General features: G+C 44.2%; 1 protein-coding gene across 1 annotated transcript in view; it reads left to right on the top strand.

Moving 5' to 3' along the window:
* The first annotated feature begins 14,372 nt into the window (after positions 1 to 14,372).
* LOC149439079 (NACHT, LRR and PYD domains-containing protein 3-like) overlaps positions 14,373 to 27,800 on the top strand; it is a 31,764-nt gene continuing 18,336 nt past the window's right edge. The window contains exons 1-3 of the mRNA XM_089659486.1: positions 14,373 to 14,463; positions 21,724 to 21,884; positions 23,996 to 24,173. Of these exons, the coding sequence (XP_089515612.1) occupies positions 14,430 to 14,463; positions 21,724 to 21,884; positions 23,996 to 24,173 (373 nt within the window). The 5' untranslated portion in view covers positions 14,373 to 14,429. The remainder of the gene's footprint in view (positions 14,464 to 21,723; positions 21,885 to 23,995; positions 24,174 to 27,800) is intronic.

Consider the following 27,800-nt stretch of genomic DNA (forward strand, 5'->3'; position numbering starts at 1 on the left):
CTTTTGAATAAGGGTACAACTACCCATTCACTAAAGGGTTAAAATTGTGAAAAAATAGAGACCAGACGTTTGAAAAAATTCTTTATTGGAAAAAACAGTCCTTTATTTAAAAATGTAAAAAAGCCAAAAAGAAACTGGCTCCAGCTTTGTAATCCATTGTCAATCAGTGTTGTCATGACGACCCAATTTTTAAAACCCACCAACCTAAGCACTCGCTGCAATCTGATGTTTGCAAGTCAGACATGAACAATTGGGCGGAGCTAGGGGGTGACATCACCGCCCAATTGTTGCCAGTTGCCAGTCAGGCGTAAGCAATTGGGCGAAGCTAGCAGTGAGGTCACCACTAGCTCCGCCTATTTGTTTACATCTGACTCGCAAATGTCAGATTGCGGTGAGTGTTTAGTGGGTGCGGACGGGTCGGCTGGTGTTGGGTTTTTTTATTTTATTTTGGCAAGTCTTTTTTTTTTTCACAGTTTTAACCCATTAGTGAATGGGTAGGGTACAAGTATCCCTTACTCATTCACAAGGTGGGGGTTCAGCATCAGGGTGCCCCTTTATTTAAAAGGATACCCTGATGCTAATGGGCCCTCCTGCCCGCAGACCCCTACAGCCACTGAGCAAGGGTTGTGGGAAGAGGCTTTTAGGAGGAACCTCATGTACAAATTTTAAAAAAATGTACTGTGGTATACTGCTACAGGGTGGCAGTGGTGTGCAAAATCACGTGTGTATATATACATGATTTTGCATTTCCAGGTAGGGGGCGCACGCCCTACCCACGTTGCCATTCGCAGCTGCCAGTCACCAGGTCCCGTCCAGTAGTTACCCGCTGGCGCCCTGTGATTACCGAGCATCTCCTATGGGGAGGAAGACTGTTTACTAAAAGTCTTCCTCCCTGTCAGCTTGGGCACACTGCACAGCACAGCCATCCAGAGCAGTGTGCTTACAGTGACGCACACAGACACCGCCCCCTAGTAAAACACTCCTTACACATAGTTAACCCTTTGATCGCCCCTAATATTAACCCCTTCTTGCCCAGTGCCATTAGTACAGTCAGTGCTTTTTTTTTTGTTTTTTTTTTAGCACTGATCACTGTATTGGTGTCACTGGGGATGTCAGTGACACCAAGTCAGTTCCCCCCCAGTGTCAGAATGTCTGCCGTAGTCCCGCAATAGGTTGCTGATCGCCACCATTGCTAGTAGAAAAAAAAAATTCCCATTATCTATACCGCCATTTATAATCTCTAACTTTCACGTAAAACAATTAATTTACACGTATTGGGATTTTTTTTTTTTTTTAGCAAAGGCATGGAGCATAATACATTTTGGCCTAAATTTATGACGAAATATGATTTTTAATCATTTTTTTACTGCATGTTTAACCGCTTAAGGCCCGCCCACCGTACATTTACTGCTGGGCAGGCCCTGTGTGCAAAATCACGTATACAGTGAAGGAAATAAGTATTTGATCCCCTGCTGATTTTGAATGTTTGCCCACTCACAAAGAAATGATCAGTCTAAAAATCGAATGGTAGGTGTGTGACGGGAGTCACTTTGGGTGGGGGGCCCATGGAACACAGCTCACTTTGGAGAGGTGGGGAGACCCCTGTCTCAGCTCCCCCATATCCCTATTATGTGTAAGTCACCCTGTGCCTGTTAGGGGTACAGGGTGATGTCTCCTAATATTGGGGTGGGGGGTTGATGATTGTTTAATGCCATGTGATTGCATCCCATTGTTCTATTGTGTGTCTTGCTTGGGAACAAACTATTATGGGATGTATGTGTTTGTGTATTGGCTTGGTGGGGGGTGTCTGCAGCAGCCCTCCCTCCTGATAGGACTGTCTGTTGTGTCTCTTGTTACTAAATGTGGATTTCCCCGCCATGTGTCATTATGCAGGGAGGGGGTATTGTCCCTTGTGTGTATATATCTTGTATCTGAGTTAAAATAATAGTTTACTTTCTGGATTATTTCAAGATTGGTGTCGTCTAGTCTTGTATGGTCGGCTGTGGTGTCTGTGGTCGGTGTTCGGACGGGAAGCGGTATTCTAACGGAAGTACCCAAGTGCAGTCTGGGGTTGGTTCCGATACAAGGTGTATTGTAACACTGATAGACAGAATAGCAACAAAAAATTCAAACGAAATGCATGTCTAACAAATGATGACTGATTTGCATGTTCATGAGGGAAATAAGTATTTGTTCCCCTATCATTCAGCAGGATTTCTGGCTACCAGGTGTCTTTCATACAGGAAACAAGTTGAGATTAGAAGCAGTCTCTTAAAGGGAGTGCTGCTAATCTCATTTTGTTACCTGTATAAAAGACACCTGTCCACAGGAGCAATCAAACAGATTCCAAACTCTCCACCATGGCAAAGACCAAAGAGCTGTCCAAGGATTTCAGGGACAAGATTGTAGACCTACACAAGGTTGGATTGGGCTACCAAACTATGGCCAAGCAGCTTGGTGAGAAGGTGACAACAGTTGGTGCAATCATTCGCAAATGGAAGAAACACAAAACAACTGTCAGTCTCCCTAGGTCTGGTGCACCATGCAAGATCTCACCTCGTGGAGTGTCAATGATCATGAGAATAGTGAGGAACCATCCCAGAACTACACATGAGGATCTTGTCAATGATCTCCAGGCAGCTGGGACCACAGTCACTAAGAAAACAATTGGTAACACACTACGCCGACAAGGACTGAAATCCTGCAGTGCCCGCAAGGTCCCTCTGTTCAAGAAAGCCCATGTCCAGGCCCGTCTGAAGTTTGCCCTGAACATCTGAATAATGCAGAGGAGGACTGGTTGAAAGTGTTGTGGTCAGATGAGACCACAATCAAGCTCTTTGTCATCAACTCAACTCGCCGTGTTTGGAGGAGGAGGAATGCTGCCTATGACCCCAAGAACACCATCCCAACTGTCAAACATGGTGGTGGAAACATTCTGCTTTGGGGGAGTTTTTCTGCCTAGGGGACAGGACAACTGCACCGCATCAAAGGGACAATGGACGGGGCAATGTACTGTCAAATCTTGGGTGAGAACCTTCTTCCCTCAGCCAAGGCATTGAAAATGGGTTGTGGATGGGTGTTTCAGCATGACAATGCATGACAATGACCCAAAACACACGGCCAAGGCAACAAAGGAGTTGCTCAAGAAGAAGCACATTAAGGTCCCGGAGTGGCCTAGCTAGTCTCCAGACCTTAATCCGATTGAAAATCTGCGGAGGGAGCTGAAAGTTCCAATGACTTGGAGAGGATCTGCCATGAGGAGTGGGCCAAAATCCCTCCTGAGATGTGTGCAAACCTGGTGCCCAACTCCAGGCAACGTCTGACCTCTGTGATTGTCAACAAGAGATTTGCCACCAAGTACTAAGTCATGTTTTGTGAAGGGGATCAAATACTTATTTCCCTCATGAACATGCAAATCGGTGAATAATTTGTTAGACATGCATTTATTTTGAATTTTTTTTGCTATTCTGTCTCTCAGAGTTGCAATACACCTAACCATTCAATTTGTAGACCATTTGATCATTTCTTTGTGAGTGGGCAAACATTAAAAATCAGCAGGGGATCAAATACTTCCTTCCTTCACTCTAAATACACGTGATTTGCGACTGACCTACCCGCGCCAGTGTCCATCACTGGGTCCTGCCTGGTGATTACCCACTGGCACCCGGTGATCACCGACAGGAGGAGGGCTGCATTGTTTACCAAAAGCCCATCACCCTATCAGTTTGGGCACACTGCTCGGGATGGCTGAGCACAGCCATTCCGATCAGTGTTCTTTACAGTAAAGCACACAACCCCCCCCCCGCCCCCTAGTAAAACACATCACACAGTTAACCCTTTGCTCTCCCCTCATTTTAACCCCTTCCTGCCCAGTGCCATTAGTACAGTGTCAGTGTTTTTTTTTTATCACCGATCACTGTATTGGTGTCACTGGGGATGTCAGTAACACCAAGTCAGTTTCCCCCCAAAGTCATAATGTCCGCTGCAGTCCCGCTATAAGTCGCTGATCTCCGCCATTATTAATATTAAAAAAAACAAAATCCAGTATCTATACCGCCATTTGTAAACGCTATAACTTTCACGTAAACCAATTTACACATATTGGGATTTTGTTTTTAGCAAAAACATGTCGCACAATACATTTTGGCCTAAATTTATGATGAAATTTGATTTTTTTAATGTTTTTACTGGACATGTTTAATAGCAAAAAGTCCAAAATATTTTTTTTTTTTCTCAAAATGTTTGAGCTTTTTTTTTATAATGAAAAAAATAAAAAATGTACAGGCCATCAAATACCACTGAATGAAAGCTCAATTTGTGGGAAAGAAAGGGCATAAATTTAATTTTGGTGCAGTGTTGCATGACCACACAATTGTCAGTGAAAGTAATGCAGCGCCGCAACACAAACTGCTTCTTTAACTGCTTCCTGACCGCCCTTTAGCAGAAATACTGCTACAGGGCGGCGCGGGTGTGAAGAATCATATATATATATATATATATATATATATATATATATATATATGTGATTCACGCTCCCGTGGTTTTCACGCCCCTCCCAGATAGCTTTTGATTGCCTGTCAGTACACCAGTAATCACATTTAACCCCTTGATTGCCAGGAAGACGCTCATACACAATAAATGGATCAATATCTTTGTTCAGATTAGCACTCTACCAGCATTGACAAAAACACAGCGTTAGCGGGATCAGTCCCGCCACCTTCCAGTACTTGTGTTTAGCCCATACGCTTACCTCTCCCCTTCTCTCCCCAGCAAGTGCAGTGTCAGTAGGTCACTGTCACTTGATACATTGCACACAAACCGCAGTATTCGCAAACTCAGGCCTGATCTCTGCTAGCACTTGCCGGTAAATTTTGATGCCCCTCATATGCAGCAGAGTGCCAGTACTTGTGCTGCTCTACCTTTTAGTGAACTGCCGAGCACCAGCGGCCTAGTACATCCTGGTCTTTCACATACCAGCACTGTAGTATCACTTGGTGATGTGGCGAGTCCCTTAAGTACAGTACAAGCTGGAGCGGTGGTGAGCACAAGTATTGTCCCGCAACCACCGAGAATTCGCATAGAGCTCCTAGTATCCTTCCGGATGTACTTGCAAATCCCAATTCTGCAGCACCCGTACTTCCCCCATTCACTGCCCAACCCAGAATTCAGGTGGAAACAGCAAATTTAATTACTCCCCTTGATTTTTTTGGAGCTGTTTGTCACGGAATATCTGTATGCATTGATTATGGATCAAATCAATTTATATGCGCAACAATATATTGCTGCCAACCCAAATTCAAACCTTGCCAGACCATTCACATGGAAATCCATTGTGCTTTCCGAATTTCAATTTTTTTTTTTTGGCCTAACCCTCAACATGGGCATTACTAAAAAAATATAATTGCGGTTGTACTGGTCCACAGACCCGATTCATCATATGGCTGTGTTCTCTGCTGCCATGGCCAGGCATAGATATGAGAGTATTATGTGTTTTATGCATTTCAATGACAATACGCTCTGTCGTCCTCTGAGTGACCCTGAATTTGACCGGCTCCGCAAAATTTGGCCTCTCGCAAATCACCTTAACCAAAAATTTGCAGATGTCTAGATGCCCAGACTACATGGGGAGTAGTGGCAAGATAGTTTGGGACTTGGTGTCATCCTTTTTCCATATGGGGTACCACTTATACATGGACAATTTTTATTCAAGCGTGCCACTATTTAGAAATTTGTACAATCTTGAAATTGGCGCATGTGGCACCGTGCGACCTAATGTGTGCCCACCATTAGAAGTGGGTGGATGCAGGGCGGTATATTCTAATAGTGGGCATATCACACACTTTTTCTGGCAGAAATTTCTTCTCTTTTTTTTCCATTCAGCCCACAGGCTGCATACAAAAAAAAAGAACATAGCATATATACCCAACAAGAACCAGCGATGTACTTGGATATCACTGGACTTTGAATTGTTATACCAAGATGATGCCTACAGCTGCAGACATCATCCTGTTATTGTTTTTTTCACCCTGCGATCGGCTTTCATGTAAAAGCAATCCTAGTCCCAAATTAGCTGCATGATTGCCTTTATAAGCAGAGGGAGACGATGCCCCCCCTTCCCCTGCTGCCTTCCACGGCCTTCTCGGGCAGTCCCGTGCCATCGGGGGAACCTGAGAATGCAGTCAGTGTTTCTGCCAGCTGACCATAGAGCTGATTGGAGACCGGAATGGTGCCAATCATCTCTATAGTCTAAGATTTCGAAAGCTACGAGCATTTCATCACTTCAGTTTTGCAGGATATAAACAGCACCATTTGTAAACTGGGAAAGCATCTGATCACACCGATCTTGGTGAGATTCCATAATGTAAGGGCAGAGGAGATATCTAGAGTCTGATAGACCCCAGATTTCTCAAAAAAGAATATATGACAATGCCCATTGAAGTTATAGGGGATATTTGCATTCCCTGTGATAGCATTAAAAGTGATTAAAAAAAAAACATGAAAGGGACAGTGTAAAAATAATTAAAAAAATCTAAATAACGTAAAAAAAAAAAGCACCCTCGCCTCCCAGCACGCGCACCTGCGTGCGTGAGCGTTGATCCTGTGACGGTATGTAAACAGCAGTTGCATGCATGTGAGGTATCGCTGCAAACATCAGATCAAGAGCAGTAATTCTAGCACTAGACCTCCTCTGTAAATCTAAAATGGTAGCTTGTAAACGTTTTAAAGCGTTGCCTATGGATATTAAAAATGTATGCAGTTTGTCGCATTACACGGGGCATGCACAGTTTTAAAGCATGTCATGTTTGGTATCTATTTACTCGGCATACCATCGTCATTTATATTTTACCAAATAATTGGACAATATATTGTGTTATTGTGCATTAAAAGTAAAAAAAGGTTTTTTGTGTTTTTTTTTTTTTTTTTTAAATTTGCGTTTGAAAAATTGCTGTGTAAGTACTATGTGACATAAGAAATTGCAGCAACCACTATTTTATTTAGGGTGTCTGCTTTAAAAAATATATAATGTTTGGGGGTTCAAAGTAATTTCCTAGAAAAAATACAGATTCATGTGAATAAAAAGTGTCAGAAAAGGCTTGATCTTCAGGTGGTTAACCCCTCGCTTACCGGGCACTTATACCCCCTTCCTGACAAGGCCAATTTTCAGCTTTTAGCTCTGTAGCACTTTGAATGACAATTGTGCGGTCATGCAACATTGTACCCTTATGGAATTTTTATCATTTTTTTTCACACAAATAGAGCTTTCTTTTGGTGGTATTTACTCACCGCTGGGTGTTTTATTTTTTACGCTATAAACAAAAAAATAGCAAAAAAAAGTTTTTCTTTGTTTTTATTATAAAAGTTTGCAAACAGGTAATTTTTCTCCTTCACTGATGTGCATTTGATGAGGCTGCACTGATAGGCAGCATTGATGGGCACTGATGGGTGGCACTGCTGGACTGCACTGATGGGCACAGGTTGGTGGCACTGCTGGGCACTTGTGGGTGGCACTGCTGGGCACCGATCAGGGCACCGATCACCCATGCCCTGATGATCGGTGCCAATCTCTCCTCTGACTACTGCCGGTTCTTGGCAGTACTTTCCTCATGCTGTGACAGTGATCAGAGTGTCATTGGACATGGCTGATCATGTGGTAAGAGGCTGCTGTGATTGACCTTTTTCCACATCTCGTGATCAGCTGTGTCCATAGGACACAGCGATCACAGAAATTGCCGGGTGCGCTCCCCTAATGACACGCAGGAGAGCACATTCTGGGAGGACATCATATGATGACCTCCCAGAGCTGGTCGGACGCAGTGAAGCCGTCATTCGGCTATCTGCAGTCGGCAAGTGGTTAAATGATTTATTGCTCACACATGCCATGGGTATATGTGGAATTACTCCCCAAAATACATTCTGCTACTTCTGAGTATGGGGGTACCACATGTGAGAGACGTTTTGGCAGTCTAGCCAAGTACAGGACCCCAAAATCCAATAAGCACCTTCAGGGCTTTATTTCCTCATTACACGTCCTGACTACCTATCACAGTTTCTGAGGCCCTGAAATACCAGGATAGTACCAAAACCCTCCAAATGACCCCTCTTTAGAAAGTAGACACCCCAAGGAATTTGATAAGAAGCATGGTAAGTATTTTGCAGATCTCATTTGTTGCCACAAGGTTTTGGAAAATGAAGAAAGAAAACAAACATATTTTTTCCTTTCTTTTTTTATACAGGCAGTCCCCGAGTTAAGTACATTCGGCTTACGTAATACTCATACTTACGTACACTTCCCTCGGGACCGGAAGTCAAGCTGTCAGCATTCTTGTGCAGCAAGCTGATAAGAGACTAGCTGATAAGAGACATCAGAGAGACATAAGAGACAGAGACATCCATTGCTCGTTACTTGTGGGGCTAGCAGTGTCTGCCCACTATCTCCAAAGTGATTTAAGACTGTCTGTCTGCACCTCCGGGGAGAGGAAAGGAGAGGCTGTCAGGCTGCTCACTGAAGTGATCCTCCGTCTGTGCAGGGGGGAGGGGGCAGCGTGTGCTGTGTAAAGGAGAGCAGAGTTCTCTCATACAGTACATTACAGTACAGTGTATTTTTACCCTGCAATAATGCCTCCAAAGCAAAAAGCTGATGCAAGTGCTGGCACAGCAAAGAAAAGAAAAACAATCTCCTTGGAAGATAAAGTAGAAATAATAAAGAGATCAGAGAGTGGTGAAAAATCATCATCCATTTGCAAAGCATATGGTTATGCTCCGTCAACAATTTCAACAATTTTAAAAGATAAGAGTAGAATAATGGAGCATGTAAAATGTAAAACATAAAAGTTAAATATGTTAAGGCAAACATGTGTCCAAGCTGCAGTTCTTATGCAAAACACCAGTTTAGAGCCTCTTGAGGTTTTACTGCTTTCTGTAACCTTATTACAAAAACGTAATCTAATATCCTGTCGTTTGGTTAGTAGTTAGTGCTTATAAAAGTGCCTGATTCAACTTATGAACAAATTCGACTTATGAACAAACCTACAGTCCCTATCTTGTACGTAACCCGGGGACTGCCTGTATTTCAAAACCTTGTGAGAAAAAATGAGATCTGCAAAATACCCACCATGCCTCTTTTTAAATTCTTTGGGGTGTCTACTTTCCAAAAAGGGCTCATTTGGGGGTGGGGGGGAGTTGGTGCTATCCTGGCATTTCAGGGCCTCTGAAACTGTGATAGGTAGTGAGAAAGTGAAATGAGGACCACCCACCTGTGCCCCTCAGTGCCTAGCACTGCCACCCACTTGCTGCCCAGTAGTGCCACCTATCAGTGCAGCATCATCAATGCCGCCTATCAGTGCTGCCTATCCGTGCCACCTCATCAGAGCCCATCAGTGCTGCTTATCAGTGCAGCCTCATCAACGCACATCAGTGAAGGAGAAAAATTACCTGTTTTTTAAAATTTTACGATAGAAACAATGAAAAACTTTTTCAAAATGTTTTCACTTTTTTGTTTATAGCGAAAAAATAAAACACCCAGCGGCAATTAAATACCGCCAAAAGAAAGCTCTGTTTGTGTGAAAAAAATTATAAAAATGTCATATGGGTGCAGTGTTGCATGACTGCGCAATTGTCATTCATAAGTGCGACAGCGCTGAAAACTGAAAATTGGCCTGGGCAGGAAATTGGTATAAGTGCCCGGTAGGCAAGTTGTTAAATAGTCTAGAGCCCAGAGATGATTGCCTTTTCCTTTCTGAGCTATTGGATGTTATCTGAGAGGAGGGGGGTTGCTTAACCCTAGAGCCCTTTAGAATAGATGCATAAATACCCTACTAGAGCCTGCCTCTATGAACTGATCCTGTTCCAGGATACTGGGAGTAGAGACTCTTTTTGTGCTGCACATCACTTCATGGTCCCCAGCCGTGAGGCTATAGACTATACTAGTCTACCTTTACTTGTGCTAAATCTACTGCATGGTCCCTCCCCAGCCATGAGGATATTTAAAGTGATTTGACACCGAGGTAACACAAATATGAGGCCTCACAGAACTGGGCTATTTCCATGGTGGCCGCATATTTTCATACCTGTCTTTTTGCTGGGAGCGCGCCACATAGCGGTGTCACTGAGAGGCCTGGGTCCCGTTCTAACGATCAGGTACCAGGACTCCTGATTTCTGGTCAAATGATCGCCGTGATAGCCTCTGATTGGCTATCACAGTGATCAGTCACTGTACAGCCCGGACCCCTTTTTTTTTTTTTTTCTCTCTCTATAAATGGAGGAGAGATACATTGTATCTCTCTAACTCCTGGCATTGAGGGAAAATTAAATTAAATATTAAAAAATAAAATAAAAAATTCCTAGATCAAGGTTTGATCTAGTTCAGTGCTAGGGTAAGTGTTTGGGTCAAAGTCACGGTCAAAGGTCAGGATTTAAAAAGAAAAACAAAAACAAATTGGTATTAGTGTCATTGTGTATTAGGTAAACAAAAAACTAAATGCGCACTGTTGTTTTTGGGCTGTACTACGGGTACAAACAACAAATAACATACACTTTTATGGTATTGTTGCGTTCGCCAAGAGCTGAAAATTTTATTTTGGGTTGTTCTTTGGAGATAGATTATGGTAGTAACAAGAAACACACAGCTAAATTTAAAAAAAAATAATTTTTATTACTATTTTGGGCCAGTTTTCCTTTGATAATATAAAAAAAAATCAAGAGATATTGATTACCATTTACCCCCAAATGAAAGCCCAATTTGTCCTGAAAAAAAACGCGGTGTAATTCACCTGGATGTACAAAATAGTTGTGATGATATCTACGGTTTTACTAACATGTGTCCATGTTGCAAAATTGTGCTTAGGCATTAAGATTTGTTTTACCCTTAGGCGTGAAGGGGTTAAAGACTTTTTTAAAAAAAAATTATTTTTTAAAAAAAACTGGTACCTGACCCCGGTCAAATTTTCCTTTTACTACCTGAAACATTCCTCTACATGCTGGAGACAATGCGGTGAGACAGGCTCAACACTACATATTCTTTGGTCATGTAACTCACTAAGATCCTTTTGGAATGCTATCTTCCAATTACTTTCTGACATAACCAAAATCTCGATAATCCCGAATCCCTCATTGGCACTCCTACATATTGGGATTGAGAAATTCCCTCCTCACTCCCGAACAATCATTACCCACACACTTTTTGCTGCCAAAATAAATATCACCAGATTATGGAACACTACTAATGTCCCCTCTCTTCACTAATTACAGACCTCAACACCCAATGTGAAATGGAAAACAAATCTGCACTCAATACTTCCTCTCAACATAAATTCAACCAACAATGGCCCCGATGGTTAAAACACCCAAAATGCTCTGTACAACCCTGATGACGTTAAAGCGTAAAAAGTTACCTACTAAACCCAGACTGGTACATCCTCATTCACCCAGTTATATCTTCCCGTTCCTACTTCCTACCCCCTCACCTCCTGTCAGGAAGCGCGGCGTCCTGTCGGCCGGCGCACGCGCACTGGCGACAGCTCACGCCGGGACACAAGCACCAGGTCCCGGCGAGCCGCAGATGACAGGACGCCGCGCATGCGCAGTAGGAGCTGCGGGCGCGCCTCGGGCGGCCAATGACAGCCCGGGGGTGCGTCCTGGACGGCCAATGACAGTGCAGGGCGCAATATTTAAAGATGCCCTGCACTGTCACTATCGCCGCAAGGTCTATCTGTGTTCCTGGATCCTGTACCTAGTTATTGACCCTGATTTTGCTGCTTTCTCCTGTATTTGACCCGGATTGTCCTGACTACTCTGCCTTCTCCCCTCCTGACTCCCGGCTTGTTTTGACCTACCTACGGACTGACTTATCCTGCTGACCCTGCGTGTGACCTGCCGATTCTCCGCCTGCCGATTCTGTACCTCGCCTACCCCATGGGACCACTGCTCGTGACCTATCCTGCTAGGTCCCGCCATCGTCCTCACATCTGGCTCTCCCGGTACCTATACATCCCCGGAGGTTCCCTCTGCCACTGGTGGGCCTGCTCAGAGGTCGTGACCTGGTCCTGGTCTGTTTCAAGTCCATCCCCACCATCAGGGGCCCTGGTGAAAGCGCAGACCGGGACTTAGACTCCACGCTTTGGGTAGGTCTGTCAAGTGGGCTGCCAGAGGCACCACCTGGCGGATCATAACACCTCCTCTATCATTACCCCCCTAACATCCCAGGCTCTTCACCAAGGTTCATCATACTCATATGAATACCTCTGATGATATTGCTAAATAAGACTTATACCACCACCACCCAGTGAGTGGAGTAAAACAAACAATGCTCAACTATATTATATTGTATTGCAATATTGTATGAATGAACCGTATATCATTTCCTTGTTTGTCCCTGAAAAAAAAATCAATAAAAATATTGAATTATATATATAAAAAAAAAGCAGCCCAGATCCACCTCTTCTTGGGTCCCCCGCAGGCTCTCCTGGCCTCTTCCTCCTGTCGGGTGCCCCCACAGCAAGCAGCTTGCTATGGGGGCACCCGCTACTCAGTGTTTCCATTCACACACGGAGCTATGGCTCGGCCCCGGCCCCTCTCTCTTCTGGCTCACGGGCAGTGGGAGCCATTGTAGCCAGCCAATGAGGAGAGAGAGCCCCAGAAGAGCCAAGACTCCAGTGCACATCGCTGAATCAAGAGGAGCTTGGGTGAGTATTGGGAGGGCTGGGGGGGATGCTACCCAGAGAAGGTGTTGTACCTTCATGCAAGAATGTATTAAGGTAAAAAAACCTTCAGCCTTTACAACCACTTTAACTAGAAAAGCTACAATTTCTGGGGAAATTGTGTGAAGTGTTCTTGCCTCCACCAGTAGTCTACAACTGGAGTGGGCGGAGTAACTGGGTGGAGTGGCTTGAGTAACTGTTTTGTGGTTGGAGTGGCTTGTCACTCTGCTGCCTGCTCACACACCTGGGTTCCTATGGCAACTCACTCTACAGCGAGGGCAGAGAAGAGCGGTTAAAAACAAACTGCTCCAACTTGCTCACTTCACTGGCAGTTGCCATCTTCAAACGGTTGTAGTTTAAAAATTGTAAACCCTACACCAATGAGCTTTATATTGTGAGAATCACAAGACCCAGACCTACATTTCGATGCATAGTATGTCTCTGAAATATTAAAAATGAAGGCACAGTCGCAGTTTAGAAAATTGCCCTTCACATTTGAGGTGGCTAGAGTGGAGTTTCAATGGGCGGCGTGAGTTGCATACAAATGGTCATATTGTGAAAACTATCAGGACTATGGCTTAGCCGTGGACATTTTTAGTGGCAGCAGGGATAGCTGAACGTTTTGATATAAGATTTGTGTAGGTGGGCTTGAAAATGAGGGAGTGGTGGCAGTTTAGAAATCATGTCCTGATTTTTCAGCTCACACTCTAGCTTTTGTCAGCACCCACTCTAGTTTTGAACAATCCACCATTCATTCCTATGGGATCAATTTCACCACAAAAACAGCGATATTTCGTGAACCATTCGGCGAAACGTTCCACAAAGTAATAGCACACCAATCGGGAACAATCCACACATTTCGGTATATTACTGTATATGTAGTGTAAAAACTGTGGGAGGAGTTAGGGTGGTAAATTTGGCTATAATAATAAGAATATATATGTGAGATAACAGGAAGTGGTCGCCATGCAAGAACACTTAATTATATATCTCTGTCAGTTGATGCAGCGCTGTACATATGTTTTGTACATTCACATCAGTTGCCGCCCTCAAGGGGCGTACAATATAAAGTTCCTAGCTCACATTCATACATACACCTACTAGGGCCAGTTTACCCAGCAGCATGTCTTTGGAGTGTGGAAGGAAACCCACGCAGGCACAGGGCAAACATGCAAACTCCAGGCAGGTAGTGCAGTGTTTGGGATTTGAACCAACGACCCGAGTACTGCCGGGTAGAAGTGCTAACCACTTAGCTACTGTGATGACCACATAGACATTTCCAGTCTACCTGTCACTTGTGTTGCTCTTACTGAGCAGGAAGTGTCCCCTGCTAACAATGCCTAGTGTTTTTGAGTATGCCATACCCCATTGTCCTCCCCCATTTTCAAGTTCTACCAGCAAATACACTTCAAAAAGACAACCCCTAGACTGTTCAATGAGCCGGAGTGAATGGACTGCTGCTTTGTGCCTGGCTGCCTCTGCACTGTGTTGGGAAAGAACCTTGTAAATGACAGAGGCCCCCGCAGGGGTAGTGCTGCACAACGGAACATTCATTTGAACACTGACTGATTCATAGGAAATGCGTTACCTTTTCAAGTGACATTTTTCAGTTCAAGAAGTTTTTATTAATTATATTATGATTGTCTAATAATGGAATGTTAATTATGATGTGCATTTAGGTGTACCTTATGAAGGACTAATTCTGCTGTACAGGACTTCACAAAGAGCAAAAAGATGGAGAAGAGCCGGAGAGGAGCTGCCAGTTCTGGTAAATAGACATCAGTTGCTGCTTATTTTTTATTCACTTATATCTTTGGGGACCAACCTCTGGCCAGGGGGCTGCAAGTGACCCTTCGACATCCATTGTGCAGTTTTTGGGGCCCCGCAGACAAAAATCTGTTTTCTTTGCCTTGGTCCGTACTGGATTCTAATAATTTAACCTCCCTGGTGGTATTCCCGAGTGTAGCTCGGGGTAAAGTTTCTGTGCCAAAAGCGGTAACCCCGAGCTACACTCGGACTTACCATGCGGCGCTGCATAGGGAGTCCCTGCAGAGCTTACCTTGTCCTTCGCTCCCGCGATGTGTCCCCTGCAGCGTCCCCGGCCATCTCCTCCGGCTGATACCGGCATCTGGCTTCTGTGTTCCGATCCCTGTGACGTCGGGATGTACGGGCGGCGGCGGGAAATTTGAAAATGTAAAAAAAATTTCATTTTTTTCAAAACGAATTTTACATAGTATAACATTCCTGTATCAAACCATTTCACATACATTTTGTCCCGAGTGCTTTGTCCGGCGCCCTGCCTGCATTTTTACTGTTCTTTCTGCCTGGAAACTGAGAAACGTCCATGGCGTCCAAAAAGCGTCCCTTTAGGTCAAAAGCGGTTTAGACCGGCTAGAGAACAGCGATAGTAAATCAGAACCACTTGCAGAATTGAGTGATAATGATTGGTGGGGGAAATTCATCATCAGACTCTGAAAACAATTTTGCGACTTTGCTCAGCGATGTGCGAACTTGGCGCTTTATTTCACATTTCAGTGTTTTTAGTTTGATTATATTATTGAATTACATTTATTATTATTATATTATTATTTTTTATGATTATTTATTAAATTATAATTTATGATTTTGTGTTTCAAATTTTATCATCCCCGGGATGTTTACTAGACTCTTGTTCGGACAGATTTCAGTGAGTTATTCCTAAATATTACAGCCTACAATAAAAAAAATACATATTTCCATGCAAAATAATGGTATCGCTTTCAGCACAAAAAATCTGAAATAATCATACCGCTAGGGAGGTTAATATTTCCCACTGTCTTATTTTTTTTTCCCATCCATTCCCTTCTCTTTTTCTGTTTTATTTCCCACTTTAATAATGGATCTTGCTGAAATAACTTCTCAAATGTGGCACATGTTATATTTTAAAAAAGGGGGGAGGGGGCAAATGTGGGATCATTGATTTATAAAGAAACTGATTTGTAAAGAAAGTGATCTCTAGCAGTTCCCAGTCTTTAATAACTCTTACAGCATGTTTGCAGTCTCTGACCGTCTCCTGTAGCACGTTGGTCTTTCACTGTCTCCTACTGCATGCCTGCAGTCTCTGACAACTCTCTGAAGCATTATGTTCACTAAATATAATGGGTTGTCCCTTGGTGATGTCAGAGGCCTCCTTTAACCACTTCCCTACCACGCTATAGCCGAATGATGGCTAAAGGCCAGTCGTCCAGTTCTGGGAGGGCGTCATATGGTGTTCTCTCAGAATGCGCCGGTAGCGGCGCGCACCAGGCGCAGTCTGTGATTGCTGTGTCCTTTTAACACAGCTGATCACATGACATGGTAAAAGGCCAATCACAGTGGCCTTGTACCACGTGATCAGCTGTGTTCAATCACAGCTGACCACCTTGTAAATACACTTGCCGGTTATCAGCAGTACTATCCTCACACTCAAAGCGTGAGGAAAGTACTGCCGATAACCGGCAACTGTTAAAGGACACATCTGTACTGATAATGAGGGCACTGATTATCAGTGCCCTCATAATCAGTGCAGCCCCAAAAGTGCCCAGCAGTGCTTCCGATCAGTGCTGTTCAGCAGTGCTGCCCATCAGCCCCCAACAGTGCTGTCCGTCAGTTCTCAACAGTTCTGCCCAGCAATGCTGCCAATCTGTGCCCATCAGTGCTGTTCAGCAGTGCTGCCCATCAGTCCCCAACAGTGCTGCCCATCAGTTCTCAACAGTTCTGCCCAGCAGTGCTCCCAATCTGTACACATCAGTGCTGACAGTCTGTGCCGCCAGTCAGTGCCCATCAGTGCCGCTTATTAATACCTATCATTGCCGCCTATCAGTTCAGCACCATCCGTACCTCCTCATCAGTGCCCACCAGTACTGCCACATCAGTGCAGCCTATCAGTGGCCATCAGTGCTGTCTCATCAGTGCCCATCAGTGCTGCCTATCAATGCAGCCTCATCAATGCACATCAGTGAAGGAGAAAAATTACCTGTTTTTAAAATGTAATAATAGAAACAAAGAAAACCTTATTTTTCTAAATTTTCACTCTTTTTTTGTTTACAGTGCAAACAATAAAACCCCTCCCTGTGGTGATTAACCACTTGCCTACCGGGCACTTATACCCCCTTCTTTACCAGGCCAATTTTCAGCTTTCAGCGCTGTCGCACTTTGACAATTGCGCCGTTATGCAAGATTGTACCCATATGAAATTTTTATCATTTTTTTCTCACAAATAGAGCTTTCTTTTGGTGGTATTTTCTCGCCATTTGCAAAAAATTTGCATAAAATTTGAAAAAAAAAGTTTCTTTGTTTCTATTATAAAATTTTGCAAACAGGTAATTTTTCTCCTTCACTGATGTGCGTTGATGAGGCAGCACTGATGGGCACTTATAGGCAGCACTGATAGGCGGCACTGATAGGCAGCACTAATGAGGTGGCACGGATAGGCAGCACTGATAGGCGGCACTGCTGATGGGTACTGATAGACAACACTGATAGGTGGCACTGACTGGCATCACTGCTGGGCACTGACTGGCGGCACTGCTAGGTATTGACTGGCGGCACTGCTGGGCACTGACTGGCGCAACTGCTGGGCACTGACTGGCACAACCGCTGGGCACTGACTGGTAGCACTGACTGGCAGCACTGCTGGGCTGCACTAATGGGCACTGGTGGGTGGCACTGGTGGGCACAGGTGGGTGGCACTGCTGGGTGGCACTGGTGGGCACAGGTGTGTGGCACTGGTAGGCACTGCTGGGCACAGGTGGGTGCACTGCTGGGCACAAGTGGGCAGAGCTGGTGGGTGGCACTTCTGGGCACCGATCATCAGGGCACTGATTATCAGTGCCCTGATGATTAGTGCCGATCCCTGCTCTGACAACTGCCTGTTCTTGGCAGTACTTTCCTCACGATCTGACATTGGATTGCATTTCCCTGTGATCAGCGTGTCATTGGACACGGCTGATCACGTGGTAAAAGGCCGCTGTGATTGGCCTTTTACCACATCACGTGATCAGCTGTGTCCGTAGGACACAACGATCACGGAGATCGCCGGGTGCGCGCCCCTGAGCGGGTTCTGGGAGGACGTTATATGACGCCCACCCAGAACTGGCCAGCCGCAGCGTAGCCATCATTCGGCTATCTACGGTCGGCAACTGGTTAAATACCACCAAAAGAAAGCTCTATTTGTGTGAAAATATTATAAAAAGTTAGTTTGGGTGCAGTGTTGCATGACCGCGCAATTGTCATTCAAAGTATGAGAGCGTTGAAAGTAAAAAATTGGCCTGGGCAGGAAGGGGGTGAAAGTGCCCGGTAGGCAAGTGGTTAAGCCCCCTGTGTCAGTCGTGGTCAACTTTCTTGTTAACGTGTACCTCATGTGTGGCTCCTGACAGCAGCTAAGAGCTGTACATAATATTCACTGCATGTAACAGAAACCCATGAGAGAGTGCAGACGTGCAACTGGAGATTGTCAGAGCCTGCGGACATGCCGCAGGAGACAGACTAAGACTGCAAACATGCTATTGGAGTTGTTGGAGACTAAAGAACATGCCTGAAGTGGTAGGAAGCTCTGCATTTTGATTTTTACCTACAAGTGTAAGTTGCTCTGTTTAATTGGGCAACTCTGTAGCAACTGAGGTTTAATGTTGATAAATGTGAGGTTCTGCACTTGGGGTCTAAGAATATGCATTCATCATATATACTACGGGCGGGGGGGGGGGGGGGGGGGATACAACTGGGGGAATCAATGGTGGAGAAGGATCTGGGAGTTCTGGTAGATCCCAAGCTTAATAATGGCATGCAATGCCAAGCTGCGGATTCTAAAGCAAACAAAATCCTCTCTTGTATTACTAGAGGTATAGACTCCAGAGAGAGAGAGATATCATCCCACCCATCCCTCGGTACAAATCATTAGTAAGACCTCATCTTTAATATGCATTTCAGTTTTGGGCTCCAATTCTCAAAAAGAACACTGGGGAACTGGAGAAAGTACAGAGAAGGGCAACCAAACTGATAAGAGGCATGGAGGAGCTCAGCTATGAGGAAAGATTAGATACTATAGAGCAGGGATAGGCAACCTTAAAGAGGTAGAGATCTAACTAAACAACATGGGAGAAGTCAAAGATCAACTGGCCCAGTGTGGCCTCCTGACACCGGATTTAAACCTCTAATTTCCATACTACCGTGTCACAATCATATGTATTGCACAGCAAATCAGGTGGTGAGGGGGTAACAGTGAAAGAAATAAGTATTTGATCCCCTGCTGATTTTGAATGTTTGCCCACTCACAAAGAAATGATCGGTCTAAAAATTGAATGTTCGGTGTATTGTAACACTGAGAGACAGAATAGCAACAAAAAATTCAGCAGAAATGCATGTCTAACAAATGATGACTGATCTGCATGTTCATAAGGATTTGGTCCCCTTCACAAAACATGACTTAGTACTTTGTGGCAAATCCCTTGTTGGCAATCACAGAGATCAGACGTTTCCTGTAGTTGGCCTCCAGGTTTGCACACATCTCAGGAGGGATTTTGGCCCACTCCTCTTGGCAGATCCTCTCCAAGTCATTAAGGTTTGGTGGCTGATGTTTGGCAACTCGAACTTTCAGCTCCCTCCACAGATTTTCAATTGGATTAAAGTCTGGAGACTAGCTAGGCCACTCCAGGAACTTAATGTGCTTCTTCTTGAGCAGCTCCTTTGTTGCCTTGGCCGTGTGTTTTGGGTCATTGTCATGCTGGAACACCCATTCACGACCCATTTTCAATGCCCTGGCTGAGAGAAAAAGGTTCTCACGCAAGATTTGACAGTACATTGCCCCGTCCATCATCCCTTCTGATGCGATGCAGTTGTCCTGTCCCCTTAGCAGAAAAACACCCCCAAAGCAGAATGTTTTCACCACCATATTTCACAGTTGGGATGGTGTTTTTGGGGTCATAGGCAGCATTCCTCCTCCTCCAAACAGGGCGAGTTGAGTTGATGCCAAAGAGCTCGATTTTAGTCTCATCTGACCACAACACTTTCAACCAGTCCTCCGCTGTATCATTCAGATGTTCAGTGGCAAACTTCAGATGGGCCTGGAGATGTGAGCAAAGGGACCTTGTGGGCACTGCAGGATTTCAATCCTTGGCAGCATAGTGTGTTACCAATTGTTTTCTTGGTGACTGTGGTCCCAGCTGCCTGGAGATCATTGACAAGATCCTCACATGTAGTTCTGGGATGATTCCTCACTGTTCTCATGACCATTGACACTCCACGAGGTGAGATCTTGCATGGTGCACCAGACCTAGGGAGACTGACACTTGTTTTGTGTTTCTTCCATTTGTGAATGATTGCACCAACTGTTGTCACCTTCTCACCAAGCTGCTTGGCCATAGTTTGGTAGCCCAGTCCAGCCTTGTGTAGGTCTACAATCTTGTCCCTGACATCCTTGAACAGCTCTTTGGTCTTTGCCATGGTGGAGAGTTTGGAATCTGATGGTTTGATTGCTCCTGTGGACAGGTGTCTTTTATACAGGTTACAAAATGAGATTAGCAGCACTCCCTTTAAGAGACTGCTTCTAATCTCAGCTTTTTACCCGTATGAAAGACACCTGGTAGCCAGAAATCCTGCTGAATGATAGGGGATCAAATCCGTATTTCCCTCATGAACATGCAAATCAGTGCATCATTTGTTAGACATGCATTTCTTTTGAATTTGTTGTTGCTATTCTGTCTCTCAGTGTTACAATACACCGAACATTCGATTTTTAGACTGATCATTTCTTTGTGAGTGGGCAAACATTCAAAATCAGCAGGAAATCAAATATTTTTTTCTTTCACTGTATTGCTTCCTTACCACTTTTCAAACACACCTGGACCGTTTTGCAGAGGAGCAGCACTTGCGGTACTTGTGAATGAGAATGAGCCCTTAGTTGCATCCGGCAGTGGCGCTCTTAGAGCTTGTTCACATGTAAAGTTGGGGGGGGGTGGCAAAACTCTGCAGTTGAGTCACAGTTTTAACCCCCCCTCCCCCCAATGCCTACCCCCTTTAGCTGCTGAGGCAGCAGCCAAAGTTGTACTCATACCATACCACAGCAGGAATTACACCCCCTGCTGCTTTTGGTGGGTGCTACCACCTTGTCAGTCGAGACCCATTCAAGTAAATGGGGCCACTCTGCAAGTGTCCCATAACTGCATGCTTCTGTGGGGTCCGAGGAGTTAAAGCAGGTGGTGAGAAAGCAACACACCGATGCCTGTTTAACCCCTTGTTTGCTGTACTGCACAAGGTTTCAGGGCACTTGCAGAGCGGCCTCATTCACTTGAATAGGTCATGCTTGGCAGGTGCTACACCCACCAACCATGACAGGGCGTAGGAGTCGGCACTACAGAGGAGGCATGGGCTTATGCGGCTATCCCGCTCCCTACTACAGCTCCAACTTTACAAATAGTCCCTCTGCATTGCACTCTGATGCTCTGGGATGGTGGGTCAGCAAACCCTGACCGTGATCTACCTGTCATCGGGCCACAATCTACTGGTTGCTGACCCCCCACTATAGAGTTATTGATTTAGAAGTAATGATGGTATTAGATCAACCTTTCTCAGTCTTTTCACAGAAGACCCTTTGAAATAACATTCCGGTCTCAGGGAACTACTGCTAAAAATGACTATATCTACAGCTCATGATACATTAGTGTGATGGTCAGTGGGAAGAATGTTCCTTACATTTGTGGTCAATGGGAAGAATTAGCCCCTTACAGATAACTAAAAAGATCAATGGTGTCAGTGGGAACTTACCTGAGAGCCAAAGATTGCTCATCGCTCAAGAATCACCCAGCAACCTGTGGAGGAACCTTAGGGTTCCATGGAACCCTGGTTGAGAAATCCTGCTTTATAGGTTACAGGTGTTTGTGGGTCTAAACCAACACCTTGTTATTAAAGGAAGCACAAAAAAAGAGGAACAGATGCAATTATATAGATTTCCTCAATGATCATTTTGTTTCTAATATAAATCGATATTCATGTAAAAATATTTCTGTTTCTTTAGAGGACATCAAGAGGTTCTGCCACCAGCTGTCTCTGTATCAACATTCATCACTGAGGAGAATATACGAGTATTACAGAGATGATCTGATCTACATCCTGGAGAACTTGGACACGAAAGCTCTTCTCAGAGAACTAAAGTCTCGGAATGTCTTAAACAGAGATGTAAGATAATGATAGCAAAGACCTACCATGTGTTAACAAAAGCATGAAAATTTTACAGACACCTATCAAATGTAAAATTCTCATTAAATGTATAAAATCTGACTTTCTCTACGGAACACGGGGTGAAGATCTTAAAATTCCTGGTCTGACCAACTTCCAGGACATGAGGCTGACCGCCTTCTCTTCTACACTGATTGCTTTGTAAAGCTCCAGGCAAATGGCTCATTTTATAGTTGATATACATACAGTACATTATGGCTTTATATTATAAAGTGCTGCGTAAACTGTTGGCACTATATAAATTCTTTATAATAATTATGTTGGATCTGCGTTACCTGTCAAATGAATTATACGTTTGTCCAATAAAGTCTTGAGATTTTCACAGAACATCCAGAAAGCAGAGCCAGACTGGTGACCTGACATTTCCTTTTGCAGTTAAAGTGATTCTAAAGGCTTATTTAAAATAAATAAAAAATAACAAACATGTCTGTACTTACCTGTTGTATGTAATGGTTTTGCACAGAGCAGCCTGGATCCCCCTTTTGTAGAGTCCCCCTCTGGCGCTTTTGGCCCCTCCTTCCTGTCGGGTTCTCCCACAGCAAGCCGCTTGCTATGGGGGCACCCGCTGCTCTGTGTATCCATTCACACATGGAGCCGCTGCGGCTCAGCCCCACCACCTCTTTCTTCTCATTGGCTCAGCCAATAAGGAGAGGGAGCCTCGGGAGAGTCAAGACTCCAGTGCACATCGCTGGATCGAGAGGGGGCTTAGGTGAGCTGGGGGGGGATGCTGCACATAGGTGTTTTACCTTCATGCATAGAATGCTTGAAGGTAAAAAAAACCTTGAGCCTAAAAAACCACTTTAACTATTTCAGGTACTTGTATAGCGCTGTCAATTTACACAGCACTTTACATATATATTGTACATTCACATCAGCTGCCGCCCTCAAGGGGCGTACAATATAAGGTCACAAACTCATACTAGGGCCAGTTTTTCCACCAGTGGGAGGAAAATGGAGTACTCGGAGGAAACCCATGTAGCCACAGGGAGAACATACAAACTCCAAGCAGGTAGTGCCATGTTTTGGATTTGAACCATTGACCCTAGTGCTGCCAGGCAGAAGTGCTAACCACTTAGCCACTGTGATGACCACATAGACTCTTCCAGTCTACCTGTTACTTGTGTTGCTCTTACTGAGCAAGAACTGTCCTCTGCTAACAATACCTAGTGTTTTTGAATATGCCATACCCCATTGTCCTCCCCTACTTTCCAGTTCTACCAGCAACTTCAAAAAGACAACCCCTAGACTGTTCAATGAGGGGGAGTGAATGGACTGCTGCTTTGTGCTTGGCTGCCTCTGCCTCAGCCGACGAGGAGAGGGAGTCCCGGGATAATTGAGACTCCAGTGCACATCGCTGGATTGAGAGGGGGGTTCGGCGAGTATTAAGGGGCGCTGGGGGGGGGGGGGATGCTGCACAGAGAAGGTTTTTTACCTTCATGCATAGAATGCATCTTGAGCGTTTACAACCACTTTAAGCAAACTTGTCATCACCCCACCCCCAGCTTGTGATTGGACAACGAATGAGCAGAAGCTCGCTGAAGAACTCATTCCTCTGGTCATTCTGCTCTTGCCTTTATTCAGTATGTAGCTTCTCATCATATATGCACTGTAACACACTTAAATTGGGTCTTAGGGCTGCCTCTCCTTCTCCCAGTATGGGTTCCACTGTACAAGGGTTAATACTGTATAAAGCTGATATCCAGTCAAATTCAGAAATTGACATAGCTGTCTTTAAAAGTAAATGTAAAAAAAAATATTTTTGAATAAACTCAAAACTACATAACACATTTTTCCTTTATATCTGACTGAAGTTCAGCTTTAAGCTTTGGTTAAGTCCAGCTTCAAACACAGTTGTCATATTAGGCCCATCTGATTTTCTCTGAACTTACAGTAAGTAGGGTCAATTTTTGTTGCTTTGTCTAAATCTGTGCTATTTTCACTGATAAAACTTCAATTTTTTTTCCTTCCTGCAATTTGAGAATATTTGAAAAAATATATTTCTGCAATTCTTTGCCCAATATATCTACAAGGAGAATATGTCTATGTCTTAGAAATACAGGTCAGTACAAGAAGGACTGGGGGTTTCTGCCTTCGCTCACACCTTGTTACAAGATATTCAGGATCGGGGAAGAGAAGCTGTGATTGGACTCTGGGAATGTCTCTATGCACTACAGGAAGATCGTCCTCCTCCTATTTTATTGGCCGTTCTGCGAGAAATCAGCCTGACAGGTAACACTGCTTAATCTGCATTTAATTTTGCTTTATGTTTAAGTCCATACACAGGAGGAAGTGGAGAGCGGATTTGCCTGGCAGGCTATGTAAGCCTACAAGTAACAGTAACCAGCAAACCTGTAATATGCCACCCCTGGCAGCCATGACACCTTAAGTCATGGCCTATTGGCTGTGTGAGTAATCCGGCCCTGGATACTGATTTTAGCATTGGTTGTCAACTCTCACAGTATCGGGAGCCTTAACTGCAGACCTCAATATCTCTAAGGGTGTAGCATATAGTTAATGCTGCAGAAAACTGTCACAGATGGAAGACTTGATGGAGGAAATGGTCAGAGATTGTTCTACAGAAGTCACGCTATAGGAGACAGTCAGAGACTAGGGACATGTGGCATGATACCACTAGACTTTACTACTATTAAGGGCCCTTTTACAAATCATTGCTCCCTCTACTGACTGCTGGGGTCCAAGGGCCACACTTCAAATATCAAAGGGCTGCATGAGTTCATACATGGACAAGGTTTTTTAGTGATTCGCACTATTATTAGTGCACTCGATCGCACTAGACGCCCATTGAAAAGATAAGTTGCCTGTGGGAAGTTGTTTATCATCTTTGTGAAGGCAGATGTCAAGTGTGATCAATTTGAGTATTTACCTCAAAATGACTAAATAATTCCAAACTGGTACATTACTGCAAGTTAGGCACGGGGGTGGGGGGTTTGGGAAATGAATACAGTAACAAAAACATTTTTTTTTTTTAATCAGGTAATTTTTAGTAAACAATTTTTTATTTAACGAAAAACTATACAGAAAAATATTTCCACAGCAGAAGTAGAAATATTACTGAGACATCCAAAAAAGTACAGATAAAGCATACTATCTTTAGATCACGCCATAACAGATTTAAGGAACCTTGAGTTAAAGTAGTCTTCTCACAGAGGTTAGTTGTCCAAGAGTCACATTAAAGAATTAACCACTTATATAATGTATCTCATTTAAACTAAAAGATGGTCATCCTCTCCAACCATTGGCAGAGCATTCACCTAACTCCCTACTTCAGGTCCCAAGGACAATGTGGAATGGGTTGATAGATTGGAATCTAGCTATCGGGCTCATGTTTTCTGAAATGTTTTGGGGCAGCCCCTTTGTTTATATGTCAGCTCCTCCCTCCGTAGGTTGACATGAATCACATCTATCCACTGTTTATGCATTGCTGCTGTTGATAAAATCCATTTCTGTAATATGAATTTGCAAGCTCAATATAAAGATCTCGTCCATATTATGTGGACATCAGATGGGAGACTATCATCTGGGACAGCTCCTAATAATGCCACTTTTGGGTCAAGCAATACAGTGTAGAGCAAAGTGTATTAAGGGTGGTTGAAATGGACTCCCAAGAGCGAGGGTACTCTTAGCCGTAGCTGTGTATGAGGATAGCCGTAGCTCATCAGGGACAATACAGGGAGTCCACTCTCCCCCAAGATTGTAATTTCTGCAGAGTATAGTGTACTCTGTGGATGATGAACTTGGTTGCTACTTTGTCCATCCTTTCTCTAGCCACATTCACCTCCTATGTGCCACTAGTCATGCCAAGTCCCACTCTAACTAATCTTCCAGTGTTGCATTATCATCTCATGCTCAACCTCCTAAACTGCAGCCAAATTCTAAACCACTTTGTCACTTTTATTCCAGTCCGGATGACTTTATGGTAGCCAGCGGGTAAAAACCCTGAATGAGAACTGTAACGGAATTGACCCCATCTGTGCTTGGGTATATCTGTTATAATACTGCTTCCCCGTCCGAACACCGATCACAGACACCACAGATTTGAAGCAAACCAAGAAATAGACTACTTTATTTTAACACAGATACAAGATATATACAGTGAGGAACAGAAGTATTTGAACACCCTGTGATTTTGCAAGTTCTCCCACTTAGAAATCATGGAGGGGTCTGAAATTCACATTGTAGGTGCATTCCCACTCTGAGAGACAGAATTAAAAAAAAATTCAGGAAATCACATTGTATGATTTTTAAAGAATGTATTTGTCTTGCACTGCTGAAAGTAAGTATTTGAACACCTAAGAAACAGCAAGAATTCTGGCTCTCAAAGACCTGTTACTGTGCCTTTAAAAGGTCCACCTCTACTCCACTCATTAATCTAACTTAGTAGCACCTGTCTGAGCTCTTTAAAGACACCTGTCCACCCCACAGTCAGTCAGGCGCCAACTACTACCATGGGCAAGACCAAAGAGCTGTCAAAAGACACCAGAGACAAACTTGTGGACCTCCACAAGGCTGGAAAGGGCTACGGGGCAATTGCCAAACAGCTTGGTGAAAATGGATCAACTGCTGGAGCAATTGTTAGAAAATGGAAGAGGCTAAAGACGACGGTCAGTCTCCCTCGGACTGGGGCTCCATGCAAGATCTCACCTCGTGGGGTATCACTGATGATCAGAAAAGTGAGAAATCAGCCCAGAACTACAAGGGAGGAGCTGGTCAATGACATGAAGAGAGCTGGGACCACAGTTTCAAAGGTCAGTGTCGGTAGAACACTATGCTGTCATGGTTTCAAATCATGCATTGCACGGAAGGTTCCCCTGCTCAAGTCATCACATGTCCAGGCCCGTCTGAAGTTTGCCAATGTCCATCTGGATGATCCAGAGGAGGCATGGGAGAAAGTCATGTGGTCAGATGAGACCAAAGTAGAACTTTTTGGTCTAAACTTCACTCGTCGTGTTTGGAGGAAAAAGAAGGATGAGTTGCATCCCAAGAACACCATCCCTACTGTGAAGCATGGGGGTGGTAACATCATGCTTTGGGGGTGCTTTTCTGCGAAGGGGACAGGGCGACTGCACTGTATTAAGGAGAGGATGAATAGGGCCATTTATTGTGAGATTTTGAGCAACAACCAATGGCTGGGTCTTCCAACATGACAACGACCCGAAGCACACAGCCAGGATAACCAAGGATTGGCTCTGTAAGAAGCATATCAAGGTTCTGGAGTGGCCTAGCCAGTCTCCAGACCTAAATCCAATAGAACATCTTTGGAGGGAGCTGAAACTCCGTGTTGCTCAGCGACAGCCCCGAAACCTGACAGATCTAGAGAAGATCTGTGTGGAGGAGTGGGCCAAAATCCCTGTTGCAGTGCAAACCTGGTCAAGAACTACAGGAAACGTTTGACCTCTGTAATTGCAAACACAGGCTTCTGTACCAAATATTAAAACTGATTTTCTCAGGTGTTTAAATACTTCTGTTCAGCAGTGCAAGAGAAATAAATTCTTTAAATATCATACAATGTGATTTCCTGAATTTTGTTTTTTAATTCTGTCTCTCAGAGTGGGAATGCACCTACAATGTGAATTTCAGACCCCTCCATGATTTCTAAGTGGGAGAACTTGTAAAATTGCAGGGTGTTCAAATACTTCTGTTCCTCACTGTACATTCAAGGGAACAACCCCCCTCCCTGCATAATGACATAGGGCGGGACAATCTACCTTTAGTAACAAGAGACACACCAACAGACAGTCCCATCAGGAGGGAGGGCTGCTGGAAACACCCCCCACCAAGCCAATACATAAACACATACATCCCATAATAGTTTGCTCCCAAGCCAGACACACAATA

The sequence above is a fragment of the Staurois parvus genome, unplaced genomic scaffold (assembly GCF_062004578.1).
Source record: "Staurois parvus isolate SC_StPar_1 unplaced genomic scaffold, SC_StPar_1.0 ptg001161l, whole genome shotgun sequence".
NCBI lineage: Eukaryota > Metazoa > Chordata > Amphibia > Anura > Ranidae > Staurois > Staurois parvus.